This window comes from Schistocerca cancellata, chromosome 9, assembly GCF_023864275.1.
Source record: "Schistocerca cancellata isolate TAMUIC-IGC-003103 chromosome 9, iqSchCanc2.1, whole genome shotgun sequence".
Lineage (NCBI taxonomy): Eukaryota > Metazoa > Arthropoda > Insecta > Orthoptera > Acrididae > Schistocerca > Schistocerca cancellata.
In genome coordinates this window covers 290,190,313-290,208,268 of record NC_064634.1, presented here as the reverse complement: position 1 = coordinate 290,208,268, position 17,956 = coordinate 290,190,313, and the positions used below count along the sequence as shown (strand labels likewise).

Below are 17,956 nucleotides of genomic sequence, written 5' to 3'. Positions count from 1 at the left end.
ATGGATGACAATGTGCGAACGCATCGACAAGCTTTTGGAACGAGTACATATGAAATGCCTTGGGGAGACATATTGCACCACGTCCACAGGAACCATCGAGCAGTTGTCAAGCGCACTGGTGGAGGAATGCACCGCTCTACCATATTAACTTCTTACCAACTTGTGGCCATCATGGAAACGCTTTATCACACACTCTATTAAACGATGTCCTGCCTTGGTGAAAAGTCTAGGGGGCCATCATAAATCGCGTGACTTCAGTGTAATTATTGTCTTTCAATAAAAGTATTTTTTTTAGTCAGATGACAATTGCTACACTTCCGTGTAGCAATTGTTTCTGCGTATGGCCCATGTGCAGCTGGAGTCACCTGCAAGCAAATACTGCTCATCACGTCTTTCATACGACGCCCAGAGTCGATGCAAAGTGTCAATTTATTTCCCATTACAAAAAAAGAAAGAAATGAAATTTTAAAGCGGAACTTTACGTGCCCATTGGTACGGCGATCTCAAATTACTCTAATGCGATATTCTCATTATCGATTTGTTTGAGCAGAGATAGTAAAAGGGCGCAGCGCTTCTAAGTAGCTGCTTAAGTACTGATTATTCTTCATGTTTTACTGTCCCTGTTGATACATATTGGTAAAACTAAAATAACACTAAGCAAATTTGGGGCCGCTCCATCGAATGGGAACGTGAAATTCCGCTTTAAAAATAATTTTCTTGTAACGGGAAACGGAGCGACGCTTTCCTTTGACACTGTGCTTTGCATGAAAGACGTGATGAGCAGTATTTATTTGGGCTGATTATCTACACAGTGGAAGAAGGAAAATGCAAATATCTGCAGAAACACCAGAGCAAGTGGTCCTGATGACTCTCAGGAGAGACACTCTACATAACACATTAACATGGGTTTCTGTGGGAAAATCCAGCAACGACGGATCATAGAGAAAGTAGATTTAAATTTTTAGGAATCATGCTGACACGCAGAGGAGACCGAGATAAAAAAGGCAAAACTGAGAAGTTCAGTTACCTAAATGGTACCATTAGAAGATGTCCTGAAAGTAAAGTAGAATGAAGCTATACCCCTCCCAACACTGTTATATGGGAGTGAATCATGGGTAATGAAAATAAAACTGACCAAGCGCGAGTAGGGCTCGCGCACTGAGGGTTCAGTACAAAGCTAGTTAAGTATATATGTAGCTCGTCCACTCTGTGAATCGAAAATTTCAATCTGTTACCGATACTGATACTGGAAATATATTGGTCCTGGCAATTCCAAGGCCGTATCGAAGTCTCTACAGTAGTTCCTCAGACTAGCCCGGATATACAAAAAAGAGCAAGCAAGGGACTTCAGTTTAAATGTGTAGAGAGATAAGATATAATAAAATATTTTTTATTTGCTTACTAAAACAAGACTACAACTTATATTTTAAATTTGCACGCAGTAATGTTCGTCTAGTGTCCTTTTGACCGATGATGAATGCAATGTAAGTTCAAATGGCAAAATATGCTTTTTTATGATATCATTACATTTTAATAAGATTGAGAATATTTACTTTACTTGTATTGTGAAGTCTGCTTCTTGCCGAATTTCTTAAATCTGGGTGAACAAGAGAAGTAGCTTATAGGTTCTGATGAGTGAGTTTGCGAGTATCAAAATATGTGGCATAACTGACAGAATCTTTAGATCGACGTGGAAGTTTAAATTTTTTACACCTCCAGGAGACCATACACTTTAGTGTGTGACATAAATTTGAATTAGGTACGCCACACTGTTCCAGTGGAAAAGGGGTCTTAAAAGGCAGGCAGACAGATAGACAGCCAACACCTCCAAGTGACTATAGACCTTAACATGTGACATAAAGTTGAACTTCATATACCAAACTGTTCCAGAGAAAAGGGGTTCTTAACAGTCGGACATACATACATACATATATACATACATACAGACGGACAACAAAACAACCCTATAAGTGTTCAGTTTTCACAGATTGAGGCAGGGAATTCTAAAAAAGATAAAATAAGAGTAAAGGCCAATAAAATGAAATTCCCCAGAATCATAGCAGGATACAAAAGATAATGAAAGAAATATAGATACTAGGAAGGAATTGAAAAAAAAAACTGATTTGAAATGGTTGAAGAAAATATGTTAAAATAGATATTCAATTGTTGCGAACGGAAGAGTAAAGATTACCACTACATTTTTGGCATTATGCGTTGAAAGACTAGCAAAAGGCTGGCAGGACGAAATGTAGCTGCAACTAGCTGAGCAAGGTCTAATGCGTAATATTTGACACCGTCCTGCATTGCCGATTACTGAAAAAAAATTACTATTTTACCGAGTATCGGACCAGATTTGAGACTGGATTCAAGACTTCCATGCCCTAGAGCTCAACAATCATTCTTAACTGGACAAAACAGACAGATGTAAAGGTGTTTGTAGTGTTGTCGGATGTCTAGTCGGGTACAGTCGTTTCTGTAGGTCGACAAGTAGGGCTCGTACATATCCCCTGGTAAACGCTAGACCCAGGGAGGGGTGATTGCCTGAGCCGGTAACTTCCTCTATGCCGATTGGTCCCTGTGTCTCGAGTCAAGAAGGTGTGACCTGAAGTGTGGAGAATCACCTAAGGTGTGTGAGCCCCCCATGAGAAGAGCCCACTGCAGGAAGGAGCACGACATGACTGAAGCGCTGTCGAAATATCATGTTACGAAAACATCTGCATCCGGCGGCTTGGCCGACAAGAGTACGAAAACTTGATTCACCGGGAAAGCCTAACATCAGACATCGGATGTAACTATAATTTGCGGAGTTCCCCAAGGAAGTCTGATACAGCCACCACAGTTTCCACTGAACGCTGATCAGCCAAACCATTATGAGTACCTACTTAATAGCTTGTCGGTCCGTCTTTGGAACGAATTACATCAGTGATTCCGCGTATGAGGGATCCGACAATTTGTTGGTAAGTTTGTGGAGGTATGTGGCATTACATGTCTAGGCACCGGTTATGTAATTCGCGTAGATAATGGGCCACTGATTTGTGTACGCGATGATGGAACCCGATAGCGACCCATATGGGTTCATAGTACTTACATCAGGCGAACTTGGCCACAGTGACATCAACGTGAGTTCAGTGTAATGCTCCTCACACCACTGCAGCACGGGTCTGGCTCCGAAACGTGGGCAATTATACTGCAGAAAGATGACATCGCCGTCGGGAAAAACATCAAGCATAAAGGGATGCAGTTGTTCGTAAGTGTCAACATGTCTTCGATTACTATTACAGATCCCATGTAAGCGCAGGACGCGGGATTAGCCTAGCGGTCTCAGGCGCTGCAGTCATGGACTGTGCGGCTGGTCCCGGCGGAGGTTCGAGTCCTCCATCGGATATGGGTGTGTGTGTGTTTGTCCTTAGGATAATTTAGGTTCAGTAGTGTGTAAGCTTAGGGACTGATGACCTTAGCATTAAGTCCCATAAGATTTCACACACATTTGAACATCTAAGCGCAGGAGAATGCCTCCCAAAGCATAATATTGCTCCCACCAGCCTGCGTCCGTGGCGCTCTGCATGTTTCGAGCCGCCGTTCACCTCGGTGACGGCGTTTGTGAAGACGGCCATCGACCTAGTGTAGCAAAAATGTGATTCATCCAAAGAACTGACACGTTATCCTTGATTGACGGTCGAATCCCGATGGCCCCGTGCCCACTGCAATCGTAATTGACGATGTCGTGTGAAGGGGTAGGGTGATTTGCTGTGCAGCTCCTTGTTCAACAACTTACGATGAACGGTGTGCTCCGAAACACTTGTGCGTGTTCACCATCTATCACCATCTATCTCACTTTACAGAGCAGCCCTCCCAGCGGGCTCACCACTCTTTGGTGATTTCGTGCTTGGCTTCCACGGCGCCCCAGACTTTGCAGCGCTGCTTCCATTTCCGTGCTGCGTGCCTATCCTCCTGCTATTCTTCTCCTGTTCCTTGGGGACCGAGTTGTACGTCTTCTCTGGGACACCGAAGTTCTTGGTAAAACTGTGAATGGATTCTTCCTGTCCACTCGTCTTTCTTTCCCTTTTCTTCCTTTTCTTGCCCTTCCTCTGCTTTGGCGTTCGAGGCCTCTCTTTTTCCTTTTCTCCTTCTCCCCCCCTGTGCGTTCCTGAAGGCCGCCCCACGCGTTTGAAGCGCAAAGGTGACAGAACGCGTAATTACCAGCCCGGGGCCGACAAGTAGGGCTCGTACATATCCCCTGGTAAACGCTAGACCCAGGGAGGGGTGATTGCCTGAGCCGGTACCTTCCTCTATGCCGATTGGTCCCTGTGTCTCGAGTCAAGAAGGTGTGACCTGAAGTGTGGAGAATCACCTAAGGTGTGTGAGCCCCCCATGAGCGGAGCCCACTGCAGGAAGGAGCACGACACGACTGCCCCCTTATTTGATCCCTCTCCTGTATGTCATCGGATTTGGTTATTCTTCGACGGAATATTAGCGGCATCTGATCCAACAGGGTTGGATTACAGATCGTCATGCGATAATGCTGTCCCATTGTTCGATGCCACCAGGAAACAAAATTACATCCTCACTATCGCTTCACCTCCCACACCTCTGTCTGTTTTGACCTCCTTCCTCAGGCGGAGACTCCGGCTCAGGGGCAGTCATGTTGCTCATTCGAGACGACGCCTGTAGTCACACCACTTTCTTGAACACCCAGCTTCAAGCTTTTGCTGTCCATTTTTCCCTTCCCAGTTTCACCTTCCCTCTTTGCAACGTCTACTCACCCTCGTCTTCTGCTGTCACCAAGGCGGACATTTTGCAGCTTATTGCTCAACTTCCTCCGCCCTTTTTGCTGCTCGGTGACTTCAGTGCCCACCATCCCCTTTGGGATTTCCACTCCCCTGTCCGAGAGGTCTCCCCTAGTCGATATCTTCAGCCAGCTCAATCTCGTCTGTTTGAACATTCAAAGCCCTCCTTTTCTCACTTGGACTTTTCGATCTATACTGCTCAGCTTGCTGATAGTCTTGAGTCGCCCGTTCTCTCAGACACACACTTGAGTGCCCATTTCCCATGTGTCATTCGTTTGCTAACGCCTATCCCATCTGTGCGTCCAACCAACGGGCAGATTTCCAAAGCTGACTAGCAGCTGTACTCCTCACTGCCCACTTTCGATAAACACCATTTCGCCTGTACTGACGACCAGGCATAAAGCCTTATAAACACTATTATTACTGCAGCGGAATGTCCCATAACTCAGTGGATGGCGCTGCAAGAGAAGCGCTGTGCATCACGGAGAGGTTTACTATCGAAATTTCGACAGAGTACTTTCCGGAAGAGTCGGACAACATATTACTTCCTGCTACATGCATCTCGCGAAATGACCACGACGAGAAAATGCGATAATTTTGAGCTAATACAGAGGCCTAGCGACAATCATTATTCCCACTCGCCATTCGCTAGTGGATCAGGGAACGAGGGGATGAGTTAGTATTATGACAAGAACCGCCCCCCCCCCTGCCCCCCGCCACACACCACCATGTGGCTTGCGGTGTACTGCTGTGTATGTAGATATTACCTGTAGGTGATGAGCCCCCAGTTCTCCATGGCGCCGGCGGCGAAGTCTGGCAGCGCGACCATATCGACCTTGGGCAGCGGGTAGGAGATGTCGAAGTAGGACTCGTAGAAGCTGAGCAGCTTGGGCCCCAGCTGCAGGCTGTAGCGCGCCTGGCGCAGCGCGTCGGGCCGCGCCCACACCGCGAACCGCGACTGCGCGTCCGCCTCGCGGCCCAGCTCCGACACCACGAACGCCACCAGGTACGTCGACATCGGCACCGACGTCTCGAACCGGTCCCACTCGTGGCCCGCCAGCTCCGCCCTGCAACCGACAAGTGTCGCCGTCAGCGCCAGTGGAGGCCTCTGCTGTGGAGGAAAGCGGCTCTAGACCAGTGCTTCCCGATTTGGGGGCGGTTATTGCCCCATGGTCACAATCAAATTTCTGGAGGGATAAAAAACAAAGGATAGTTGATAACTGTCCAGTCAATGAAACAACCCTTATTGCACTGTGCGCTCCGCAGCTCAGTGGTCCACATGCATGGCTGGTATGCAGAGGAGCCGGGTTCGATTCTCCATACCACCTGAGATTTTTGCTTTTTTGGAGGTCTGGAATGGGGTGTACTCAGATTATTGTTTCCGACTGAGGACCTTTTTTGAGTGACAAGTAGCGGCTCCAAGGTCAAGAATGCTGACAACATTTGGAAAAGCGGTGTATTGACCCCACACCCACCCGTAATACATCCAGTGACGCCATTGCCAGAGACACGGCCATCGGTCAGTCCAGATTGGCCCATTACAGTCGGAAGGCAAAGTTTTGCTTTGCTTACTGCACTGATACTAATAAAATGTGTTGCACCATTAACATCTTAATCAAACGCTACCATGTTCACAAACTCCAGTAACAGTAATGATTACCAGTATATTACTGTGCATGGCTCTCGGGCATGGGTGTGTGTGTGTTGTCCTTAGCGTAAGTTAGTTAAGTAATGTGTAAGTCTAGGTACCATTGACCTTAGCACTTTGGTGCCTTAAGAATCACACACATTTGAACATTTTTTCTGGCAAAAGTTATGGGGTATCTTCTACACTACTAGCCATTACAATTGATACACCACGAAGATGACCTGTTACAGACGCGAGACGCGAAATTTAACCGACCCGAAGAAGATGCTGTGATATGCAAATGATTAGCTTTTCAGAGCATTCACACAAGGTTGGCGCCGATGGCGACACCTACAAAGTGCTGAGATGAGGAAAGTTTCCAACCGATTTCTCATACACAAACAGCAGGTGACCGGCGTTGCCTGGTGAAAAGTTGTGATGCCTCGTGTAAGGAGGAGAAATGCGTACCATCGAGTTTCCGACTTTGATAAAGGTCGGATTGTAGCCTATCGCGATTGCCGTTCATCGTATCGCGACATTGCTGCTCCCTTGGTCGAGATCCAATGACTGTTAGCAGAATATGGAGTCGGTGGGTTCAGGAGGGTAATATGGAACGCCGTGCTGGATCCCAACGGCCTCCTATCACTAGCAGTCGAGATGACAGGCATCTTATCCGCATGGCTGTAACGGATCGTGCAGCCACGTCTCGATCCCTGAGTCAACAGATGGGGACGTTTGCAATACAACAACCATCTGCACGAACAGTTCGACGACGTTCGCAGCAGCATGGACTATCAGCTCGGAGACCATGGCTGCCGTTACCCTTGACGCTCAATCACAGACAGGAGCACCTGCGATGGTGTACTCAACGACGAACCTGGGTGCACGAATGGCAAAACATCATTTTTTCGGATGAATCCAGGTTCTGTTTACAGCATCATGATGGTGGCATCCGTGTTTGGCGACATCGCGGTGAACGCACATTGGAAGCGTGTATTCGTCATCGCGATACTGGCGTATAACCCGGCGTGATGGTATGGGGTGCCATCGGTTACACGTCTCGGTCACCTCTTGTTCGCATTGACGGCACTTTCAACAGTTGGACGTTACATTTCAGATGTGTTACGACCCGTGGCTCTACCCTTCATTCGATCCCTGCGAAACCCTACATTTCAGCAGGATAATGCACGACCGCATGTTGCAGGTCCTGTACGTTCCTTTCTGGATACAGAAAATGTTCGACTGTTGCCCTGGCGAGCACCTTCTCCAGATATCCCACCAACTGAAAACGTCTGGTCAATGGTGGCCGAGCAACTGGCTCGTCACAATACGCCAGTCACCACTCTGGATGAACTGTGGTATCGTGTTGAAGCTGCATGGGCAGCTGTACCTGTACACGCCATCCAAGCTCTGTTTGACTCAATGCCCAGGCGTATTAAGGCCGTTATTACGGCCAGAGGTGGTTGTTCTGGGTACTGCTTTCGCAGGATCTATGCATCCAAATTGCGTGATAATGTAATCACAAGTCAGTTCTAGTATAATATATGTGTCCAATGAATACCGGTTTATCATCTGCATTTCTTCTTGATGTGGCAATTTTATTGGCCAGTAGTGTAATATCGTGTAGGACCTCAACAAGTCGTTGGAAGTCCCCTGCAGAAATGCTGAGCCATGCTGCCTCTATAGGCGTCTCAAAACTACAAAAGTGTTGCCTGTGCAGGATGTTTTACCACGAAGTGGCCTCTCGATTATGTCTCATAAAAGCTCGATTGGATTCATGTCGGGCGATCTGGGTGCAAAATCATTCGCGCGAATTGACCAGAATATTCTTCAAACCAATCGCGAACAACTCTGCCCCGGTGACATAGAATCGTTGTTTGGGAACGCGAAATCCATGAATGGATGCAAATGGTTACGAAGTAGCCGAACATATTCATTTCAGTCAATGGTCGGTTCAGTTGGAGCAGAGGACCCCAGTCCATTCCACGTAAACACAGCCCACACTGTTATGGAGCCACCAAGAGCTTTCACAGTACCTTGTTGACAAAACTGATTCAATGGCTCCGTGGGGTTTGCGCCTCTTTCGAACACTGTCTTAGCTCGTATCAACTGAAATCGGGACTCAACTGACCAGGCCACGGTTTTCCAGTCGTCTAGTGTCCTACCGAAGTAATCACGAACCCGTGAGAGACGCTGCAAGCGACGTCCTGCTGTTAGTAAAGGCATTCGGTCAGTCATCTGCTGCCATAGCCGTTAACTCCAAATTTCGCCGCACTGTTCCAACGGATACTTTCGTCGTACGCACCACATTGATTTCTGCGGTTACTTCACGCAGTGTTGCTTGTGTGTTAGCACTTACAACTCTACGCAAACCCCGCTGTTCTCTGTCGTTAAGTGAAGGCCGTCGACCACTGCGTTGTCCACAGTGAGAGATAAAGCCTGAAATTTGGTGTTCTCGGCACACTTTTGACACAGTGGATCTCAGAATACTGAATTCCCTAATGGTCGATTTCCGAAATGGAATGTCACATGCGTCAATCTCCAACTACTACTTCGCGTTCGAAGTCTATTGATTACCATCGTGCGGTCAAAATCACATGGCAACCTTTTCATGTGAATCACCTGTGTGCAAAATGACAGCTCCGTGTGTGCCTTGTGTACGTGATACCACAGCCACCTGTATATGAGCATATCGCTACCCCATGACTTTTGTCACATCAGTGTATATTAGAGCTATATTGATGATATTGTTGATTCTCCAGTTACAAAGTTTTATGGTGAGTAAAATTATTTATATTTTAAAAATCATTTCCATAACTTGTGGACAGTTAAGCTCTATTTCGTCAGTATCACCCAGTTCTTTGAAACAGAAAGTCTACTACCATGGGACACGTAATATTTGCAAATGAACTGTTTTCTATAATTTTTCCTGTCTTGAAAATGCATATTTGTGCTGTTACCAGCAGCTTTCACTACAAAAAATTGCCGGCCGGAGTGTCCGTGCGGTTCTAGGCGCTACAGTCTGGAACCGAGCGACCGCTACGGTCTCAGGTTCGAATCCTGCCACGGGTATGGATGTGTGTGATGTCCTTAGGTTAGTTAGGTTTACTTAGTTCTAAGTTGGTTGGTTGGTTTGGGGAAGGAGACCAGACAGCGTCGTCATCGGTCTCATCGGATTAGGGAAGGATGGGGAAGGAAGTCGGCCGTGCCCTTTCAGAGGAACCATCCTGGCATTTGCCTGGAGTGATTTAGGGAAATCACGGAAAACCTAAATCAGGATGGCCGGACGCGGGATTGAACCGTCGTCCTTCCGAATGCGAGTCCAGTGTCTAACAACTGCGTTAGTTCTAAGTTCTAGGCGACTGATGACCTCAGGAGTTAAGTCGCATAGTGCTCACAGCCATTTGAACCATTTTACAAAAAATTTTTAATTTTTATCTGGTTTTTGATGATACTATTTAATCTTACTTCATTTACTAATTATTTGTGTGTAGCAGAATAATAATGTTACGCATGAACTATTAAATACCGTATCAAAAGATTTTCTCGATTGTTAAATTTCAATAGATTATGAAGAATGAAGGATGGGTCCCCCGTTTTGCAAGTACATAAATTATTGTTTTATCACTCAATATTGGAAACACAAAAGTATGTTTCACCCTTGGAACTGATAAAAAAAAGAAGAATCGGAAGAACTAAACGTAATCAGACAGATTGCCACAGAAAATTGTTACAAAATAAACAATGTTGACAAACTAAACCATAAAACAGAAACACAACTGACTCAGAATACAAGCTAAAATACCTCAACACAACACGCCAGTAACAATTACACAACAGGGAACACACAAGGCACAGGAGATGATAAAGTGACAAACAAAAAGAAAGAATTGGTGACAAACAACATAAAGAATTGGCACACACTGATATTTGGCAAGAAAATAACACACAGCATAGGTAACGTCGTCCGCAGCTCGTGGTCTCGCGGTAGCGTTCTCGCTTCCCGAGCACGGGGTCCCAGATTCGATTCCCGGCGGGGTCAGGGATTTTTCACCTGCCCCGAGAAGACTGGGTGTTGTTGTGTCATCTCCATTATCATCAATTATCCCCATTACGGTCGGAGGAAGGCAACGGCAAGACCTTGCCTAGTACGGCGGTGCGGGTCTCCCGCATCATTCCCTTACGCTCTGTCAAGAAGCATGGACTTCATTTTCATAGGTAATGTTATGAGGACAAAAGGTATAAATGCGGCATATAAGCCAAAAATATTCTGCAGAAAAGATTAAAAATACCAAACACAACCAAACATAAATTCAACAGCCCGGGTGTATACTCGTACTGCCTATCCTGCGAAGACTGAGATTCAGTTAACATCGGACAGACGTATAGAAATTTCAGGGTAAGATACTCAGTAGATCTGAGAGCACTGAAAAGTGACAGCACACATTCCACATTTACAGACGGCCTCATCAGAAACAACCACAACCTCAGTGGCATAGAAACAGATCTCCAAATCCTAACACACAATAATCATCAGCAAAAGTTTTTAACAATCGAAGAAAATAACATCCAAAAGCTTACCACACCGGGGAAAAATGTTATCAATGTCCAAACAGAAACAAAACACTATTAAACAATCTTAGCCGCGAGGGATTAGCCGAGCGGTCTAAGGGCGCTGCAGTCATGGACTGTGCGGCTGATCCCGGCGGAGGTTCGAGTCCTCCCTCGAGCATGGGCGTGTGTGTGTTTGTCCTTAGTATAATTTAGGTTAAGTAGTGTGTAAGCTTAGGGACTGATGACCTTAGCATTCAAGTCCCATAAGATTTCACACACATTTGAACATTTTTGAAACAATCTTAACCATATATCGAACAACACAAAATAAACACACACAAGCAGAACATTTTCAAAGTTCGAGGCCTTCAAGGCAAAACAAAACAGTAAACAAGTGGCAGTCGGAAGCGCGTTAGAGCCGTAAATTTGTGCATTGAAACGTCAAAAACATTTGTCAAAGCTCAGCGACATAGCAAGACGCAGTACTTCCAAAAGAACAGGAGAAAACGTGGGTAAACATTGCCAAAATACGAAACATAATCCACGAATAACAAACTACATGAAATAGTTCCCCACACCTAAGCTTCAAGTAACTTTTACCTATGTCCACAGTTTCAGCACAACTGCACAAAATCACGCGTGGTACATAAAAAAAAACTTGTCAGCTCAGGAGAAGCCAAATACTGCAATGGTATGGTCAAAAACGGGCATATGTTGCGAATTTTATCAGAATATTTATTTTTAAAAGGTTGGATCATAAACAAAAATTCAGTGGCGACGATTTTCTAACGTTCCTCATGTTTGCAGATGACGTCGTGTACTAATTTAGACCTGTGGCTGATTTTGGTTGCCAGCCACAGGACACACACAAAGTGCATGTATAATTTAAATAATAACAAAATCTGATGTGTCATATTCCCAAACCTAAAAATAATCTGCATATATACACTACTGGCCATTAACATTGCTACACCACGAAGATGACGTGCTACAGACGCGAAATTTAACCGACAGGAAGAAGATGCTGTGATATGCAAATGATTAACTTTTCAGAGCATTCACACAAGGGTGGCGCCGGTAGCGACACCCACAACGTGCTGACATGAGGAAAGTATCCAACCTATTTCTCATACACAAACAGCAATTGACCGGCGATGCCTGGTGAAATGTTGTTGTGATGCCTCGTGTAAGGAGGAGAAATGCGTGCCATCACGTTTCCGACTTTGATAATGATCGGATTGTAGCCTATCGCGATTGCGGTTTATCGTATCGCGACATTGCTGCTCGCGTTGGTCGAGATCCAATGACTGTTAGCAGAATATGGAATCTGTGGGTTCAGGAGGGTAATACGTAACGCCGTGCTGGATCCCAACGGCCTCCTATCACTAGCAGTCGAGATGACAGGCATTTTATCGGCACGGATCGTGCACCCACGTCTCGATCCCTGAGTCAACAGATGGGGCGTTTGCAAGACAACAACCATCTGCACGAACAGTTCGACGACGTCTGCAGCAGCATGGACTATCAGCTCGGAGACCATGGCTTCGGTTACCCTTGACGCTGCATCACAGACAGGAGCGCCTGCGATGGTGTACTCAACGACGAACCTGGGTGCACGAACGGCAGAACGTCATTTTTTCCGATGAATCTAGGTTGTCTTTACAACATCATGATGATCGCATCCGTGTTTGGCGACATCGCGTTGAACGCACATTGGAAGCGTGTATTCGTCATCGCCATACTGGCGTATCACCCGGCGTAATGGTATGGGGTGCCGTTGGTTACACGTCTCGGTCACCTCTTGTTCGCATTGACGGCACTTTGAACAGTGGACGTTACGTTTCAGATGTGTTACGACCCGTGGCTCCACCCTTCATTCGATCCCTGCAAAACCCTACATTTCAGCAGGATAATGCACGACGGCATGTTGCAGGTGCTGTACGGGCCCTTCTGGATACAGAAAATGTTCGACTGCTGCACTGGCCAGCACATTCTCCAGATCTCTCACCAATTGAAAACGTCTGGTCAATCGTGGCCGAGCAACTGGCTCGTCACAATACGCCAGTCACTACTCTTGATGAATTGTGTTATCGTGTTGAACCTGCATGTGCAGCTGTACCTGTACACGCCATCGAAGCTCTGTTTGACTCAATGCCCAGGCGTATCAAGGCCGTTATTACGGCCAGAGGTGGTTGTTCTGGGTACTGATTTCTTAGGATCTATGCACCCAAATTGCGTGAAAATGTAATCCCATGTCAGTTCTAGTATAATACATTTGTCCAATGAATACCCGTTTATCATCTGTATTTCTTCTTGGTTTAGCAATTTTAATGGCCAGTAGTGTATATGTCAGGAAAGTGAAATAAAAAAAAAGCACTGCCACAACAGTAGGAGACATGTTTCGATGATAAAACAAATCAATAATTTGTGTAATTAATTCATTATTTTTTTTGCGAGCACGGAAACTGAGCTCAAAACTCCAGTATTAATAGATGTTTTCACATTTGGAAAAACCTAACTTTTCCGGAGTAATTTTTTCACAAAAATACAGCGGCACGCACAAAGTGAACACTACCATTTTAAATTGTAGTAAAAACTTGTATTAAACATCTATTACAGAGCTCGCTAGAGGCTACAGTCTGGAAACTGTTCCAAGACAGAATTCTGTCCCCTAAAACAAAGCTGTAGGTTGTTGAGGGAGCGAGCTTAAGGCTGGATCACGCAGTTTTCTTGGTAGCGCAAGCGAACGAGCGCTCCGCGGCCGCCCAGAGGCGGTTAATACATGAGGCTCCATTGTGCGTAGACAGCCTGAAAGCTAATCACGCGCCGTCCATTGTCCCCTGGCTCCCAAACACTGCACGCTCTCGCAGCCTGCGTTCTTGCGTAGCGTGGCGCTGCGCTACGCCGAACGGCAGCGTACCGCGGCTTACAACAGCCGCTTCGTAACTTTCTCCCTTGTGGAATACTTGAGAAGCGCTTGCCCTCCCTTCCATTTTTGACATAACCTGAACAAAGTGAAGGCTTTCACGGAGACCTAAATGCTGCTCTAGAGGACTTAAAGCACTGATCGAGTGAAACCAAGCCTGCAGCGTTCTTTTACGAGACTCAGTGCCAATGGGTAGCAGAGAGGATGATACATGTTTCTTTACTTCCAGGAAATCTTCGCTGCCCTTCTGCGCCGGTACCCAAGTAAAAAACCCTGAAACTTCCTAGTAGATTAAAACTGCGTGTACGGGCGATTCTCTAACCGGCTGAGCTATCTAGTAATGCCTCATCGCCTAGACGAAAGCTTCCCTTCAGTTCTGTCCGCGAAAGCCAAGGGCCTAGATGCAAATTTGAATCTGGCACACAGTTTTGATATGCTGGGAAGTTTCATAACTACTTACGCTCTGATGCACAGTAAATGTTCATTATCGATACAAACATCTCTTTCTGCCACTACTTTGTTTTCTGCCATGTAGAAGTATTTATATTTGCGCTTTTCAAAACTAAATCATTTATTTATTCAGACGATGCTGAAAGAGATAGATTAGGAAGTGAGTGGAGTTATGCTCTACCAAAACTACGGTTCGGTATTTCTGGTACTGTACATAAATGACTAAGTAAATAATAGGATTAGCTGTAGTATTGGTAGCATTCGTAGGGAAAGAACCATGAATGAATGTATGAGAGAAAATGAGAGCAGACAACTTCTCTGTTTTTTGTTTGTTATTTATTTTTTACGTAATTAGAACTGCTCAACGTTCTGTGTTAATCCATTCTGTGTTTTATATCCTTACGAAGTACAAATTACATTTTATGAGTAATAAAAATTGGTTGATCCCGTAACTCCCGCGCTCTTATGTAACCAAGGCAATCACCATTGATGCAAGCACAGTTTATATGCATGAACTACATAATTATATAACTGTTTTCGCTGTTTTGTACTCAATAGAACGTTCTTCATCATGATTAAAGGCTAGAGTTTCCTGCTATTATTGATAAAAGAAACACTTTCATATGAGTTCTATAAGCTATTAAATCGATGTTTGATATGTTTTGGATCCGCGCTTTTTCGTTTAATTTCGCACTTTTTTGAGGAAATTGCGTTTTCTGTCGCTTTATGATAAATCTTCCCTTTTTTAAATTTTTGCTATAACATTCCTCCGTTTCACATTAAAAAAATCAACACTTTTCTAATAAAACCTGAATTAAACATTGACAGTTTCAGTTTCGTTATAAATGCTGTTTACTTTTAAGTAACAGACAGGAGGGTAACTACGCAGAAAAAAAATGTCCCATAGGTTATGAGGTCTTTTACATGTCCTCGCTCTGTTTCTAGACGGTTAACTGCTCCTGGTTGTTAGCGGAATCGAGTAAGACGCCGATCATATAGGGAAACAAAGCGTTCAAAATGAGGTAACCCCAACGGGTGTGCAACACACGTAACATACAAGTAATGCAGTTATGATCATAACTGAAGAAGGCTGCTAGGAAACCTACCATAGTCTACGTTTACTTATAACAGTATGTGGTACCCAACGGTACTATTAAAACTCTATAAGTGAGACATTAAAGGTAATAAATAAGTTTTGTTATTTGGACAGAAAAATAACTGACGATGGTCGAATAGGGAGGACATAAAATGCAGACAGGTAATAAGAAGAAAATGAGTTTCTGTCAGTGATATTTTTTAATATCGGAAATGATTTTAAGTGTTACGAATTCAGTAACTGTCTGGGGTATAGTCTTGTACAGAATGATAATGGACAGTTCAGAGGAGGCCAGAATAGAAGATTCTGACAGGTATGCTGAATATTAGATTCTTAGAATGAATTGCTAATGACGAGTAATTTAACCGAATTAAGCAGAATAGAAATTTATGATAAAACTGGTAAAAGAAGGGATTGGTTCTTAGTAATACCCTGAGGCATCGAGGGATCGCCAGTATTGTAGTGGAGGGAACTACGAGTCGTAAATATTGTAGGCTTGAATACGTTAATAAGTGTGAATAGGATGCAGGTTCCAATAGTTACGTCGGCATGAAGATGCTTGCACAGGGTAGACTAGCCTGATGACCTGTACCAAACCAGTCTTCGTCCGAAGAACACATCAACATCATCTATCTTTTCTTACAGCAAATTATTTAACTAATATTTTTAAGAAGATGTTGTGCTGTCATTTGAAATAAAATGGACCCTGAAGGGTTTTGTTTTATGTACCATTAATACCGAGGCACTACGTTTTATTTGTGATAATACAAGTAAGGAAATACAGCAATAACGTTTTGACAAAATATGTTTCTCACGCCTTTTAAATATTCTACAAGAGAATAACAAAATTACATTCAAGAAAAAATATCTCTTTATTGTGTGATATATGTAATGCAACACCTTTTTACACAGCTCTGAAGATGGCCATTAGCGACCGAAACTAGTAAATTGATTACAAAGAAAAATTGTGATCCAAGACTGGCAAAGTTTAATGTAGAGCCCCCTGTGTTGTTGAAGGATAATCATTATAAATGGTAACACTGTCAACAGGTCTTTCTGTTTTGCAACTGATAAACACGGCTGGTCTTTCAGATGAAGTGAGGCGTGGGATACATCAGGCATGGTCTCCCCTTCTTTGAATGCATTGATATTTTTTCATTCTTCTGTTCCAGAGTAAAAATTTTAATAGCTATTTGATAAGGATGGATATGAGACAAATTGACTGGACTGCACCTTAGAGATCTTACAGGCCTGCATTGACAACAATGTTTCAGCAGCATCTTTAAAATCCAAGAAGTCAATCGTATGCTTTGGAATTACATTGAGTGGGTTCAGAAGTTCACCTGACTCAGCGACATGATTTAAGCCTTGCATAACAAAGACCTTGCCTCTTGACACTTACAACTCCAGAGGGTAGCACTGCTGGGCACAGAGATCATACCCCATCTAGTAACAAGTTTTTGAAACATTTGGCACATGGAACAAGTCTAGGGATATGCAACAGAGTACCAAGAACACAGCAGCACTGAAAATACGTTTTGTAAAAAAATTGCACTTAGAACGTTTAACATTTCCTCTTTTCATATATGAAGCAGTATATAAACACTTGGGCACATGTCACACATAGTGAAAACCACTCGACTAACGCTGTTTCAAATGGATCAGGACGAAAGCGCTTTATGTGCCAGACGATAGAACTAAAAAGGAGATCATCTGACCTGTTAACCACTGAGTTTGATGAGTTTTAGGTAAGTTGCACAGGGACCTGTCCTGAATAACTGGCTAGTGGCTTTTCATTTGAAGGCCTCTAGTCTCCCTGGAAATCGATGTCAAGTTTTTTGCGTACCTACTATATCCGTAACGTTAAATACGAGTGTGTATCGACCGAAAGAGCGGTGTGCAGGGTCTGGCGGTTTTGGTTCAGACCATTCAAGCGTGCAATTTTTTTGCGCTTTCGCTGTACAGAATATCATTAAATGGAATAGCTCGTGTAAAATTATTCAAAAATACTCATTTTCGCAGTAGTAATTTAATTAATAAATCAATCATTTGAGCGCACTTTCTCCAAATGTATACTCCATTTGTTATAGTATAGATTACAGAATCGTCTTACTCGCTATCACTCGCATCACTAGTTATGCTAGAACAGAATTCCGGATGGTATTTACAGCAGAAGCAACAGAAACACCAATTCGTTAAGTGGCATGCACGTTTAATAAATGCTACTGCTTTGCAGGCACACGGATTTTTCAGAAGTGATATTGGAAAAAACAGTTCTGTTAAATTTAAGAAGACCGTTCTGTCTTCGATCAACTTCGATGAGAACCAGATCTTTCAATGTCCAATTCAGAGAAAACTGTAAGGTAGGTATCAATAAAAAGGCCTTTGGTTCTCACTTAATAAAATGCTGACTGGCGTTTCTCTTATTTGGCGGGGTGAGTTGGATACAATTCATTCAACTGCCAGCAGTTCCAGCATCCTGTTCTTGTGTGCTAGAATAATAATACTCTGGCTCA

The 17,956-nt window shown here is 44.1% G+C and overlaps 1 protein-coding gene across 1 annotated transcript in view; it reads right to left on the bottom strand.

Moving 5' to 3' along the window:
* The window catches only part of LOC126101360 (aminopeptidase N), a 360,940-nt gene that overhangs the window by 198,818 nt on the left and 144,166 nt on the right, over positions 1-17,956 (bottom strand). The window contains exon 6 of the mRNA XM_049912028.1: positions 5,555-5,854. Coding sequence (XP_049767985.1) covers positions 5,555-5,854 — 300 coding nt within the window. The remainder of the gene's footprint in view (positions 1-5,554; positions 5,855-17,956) is intronic.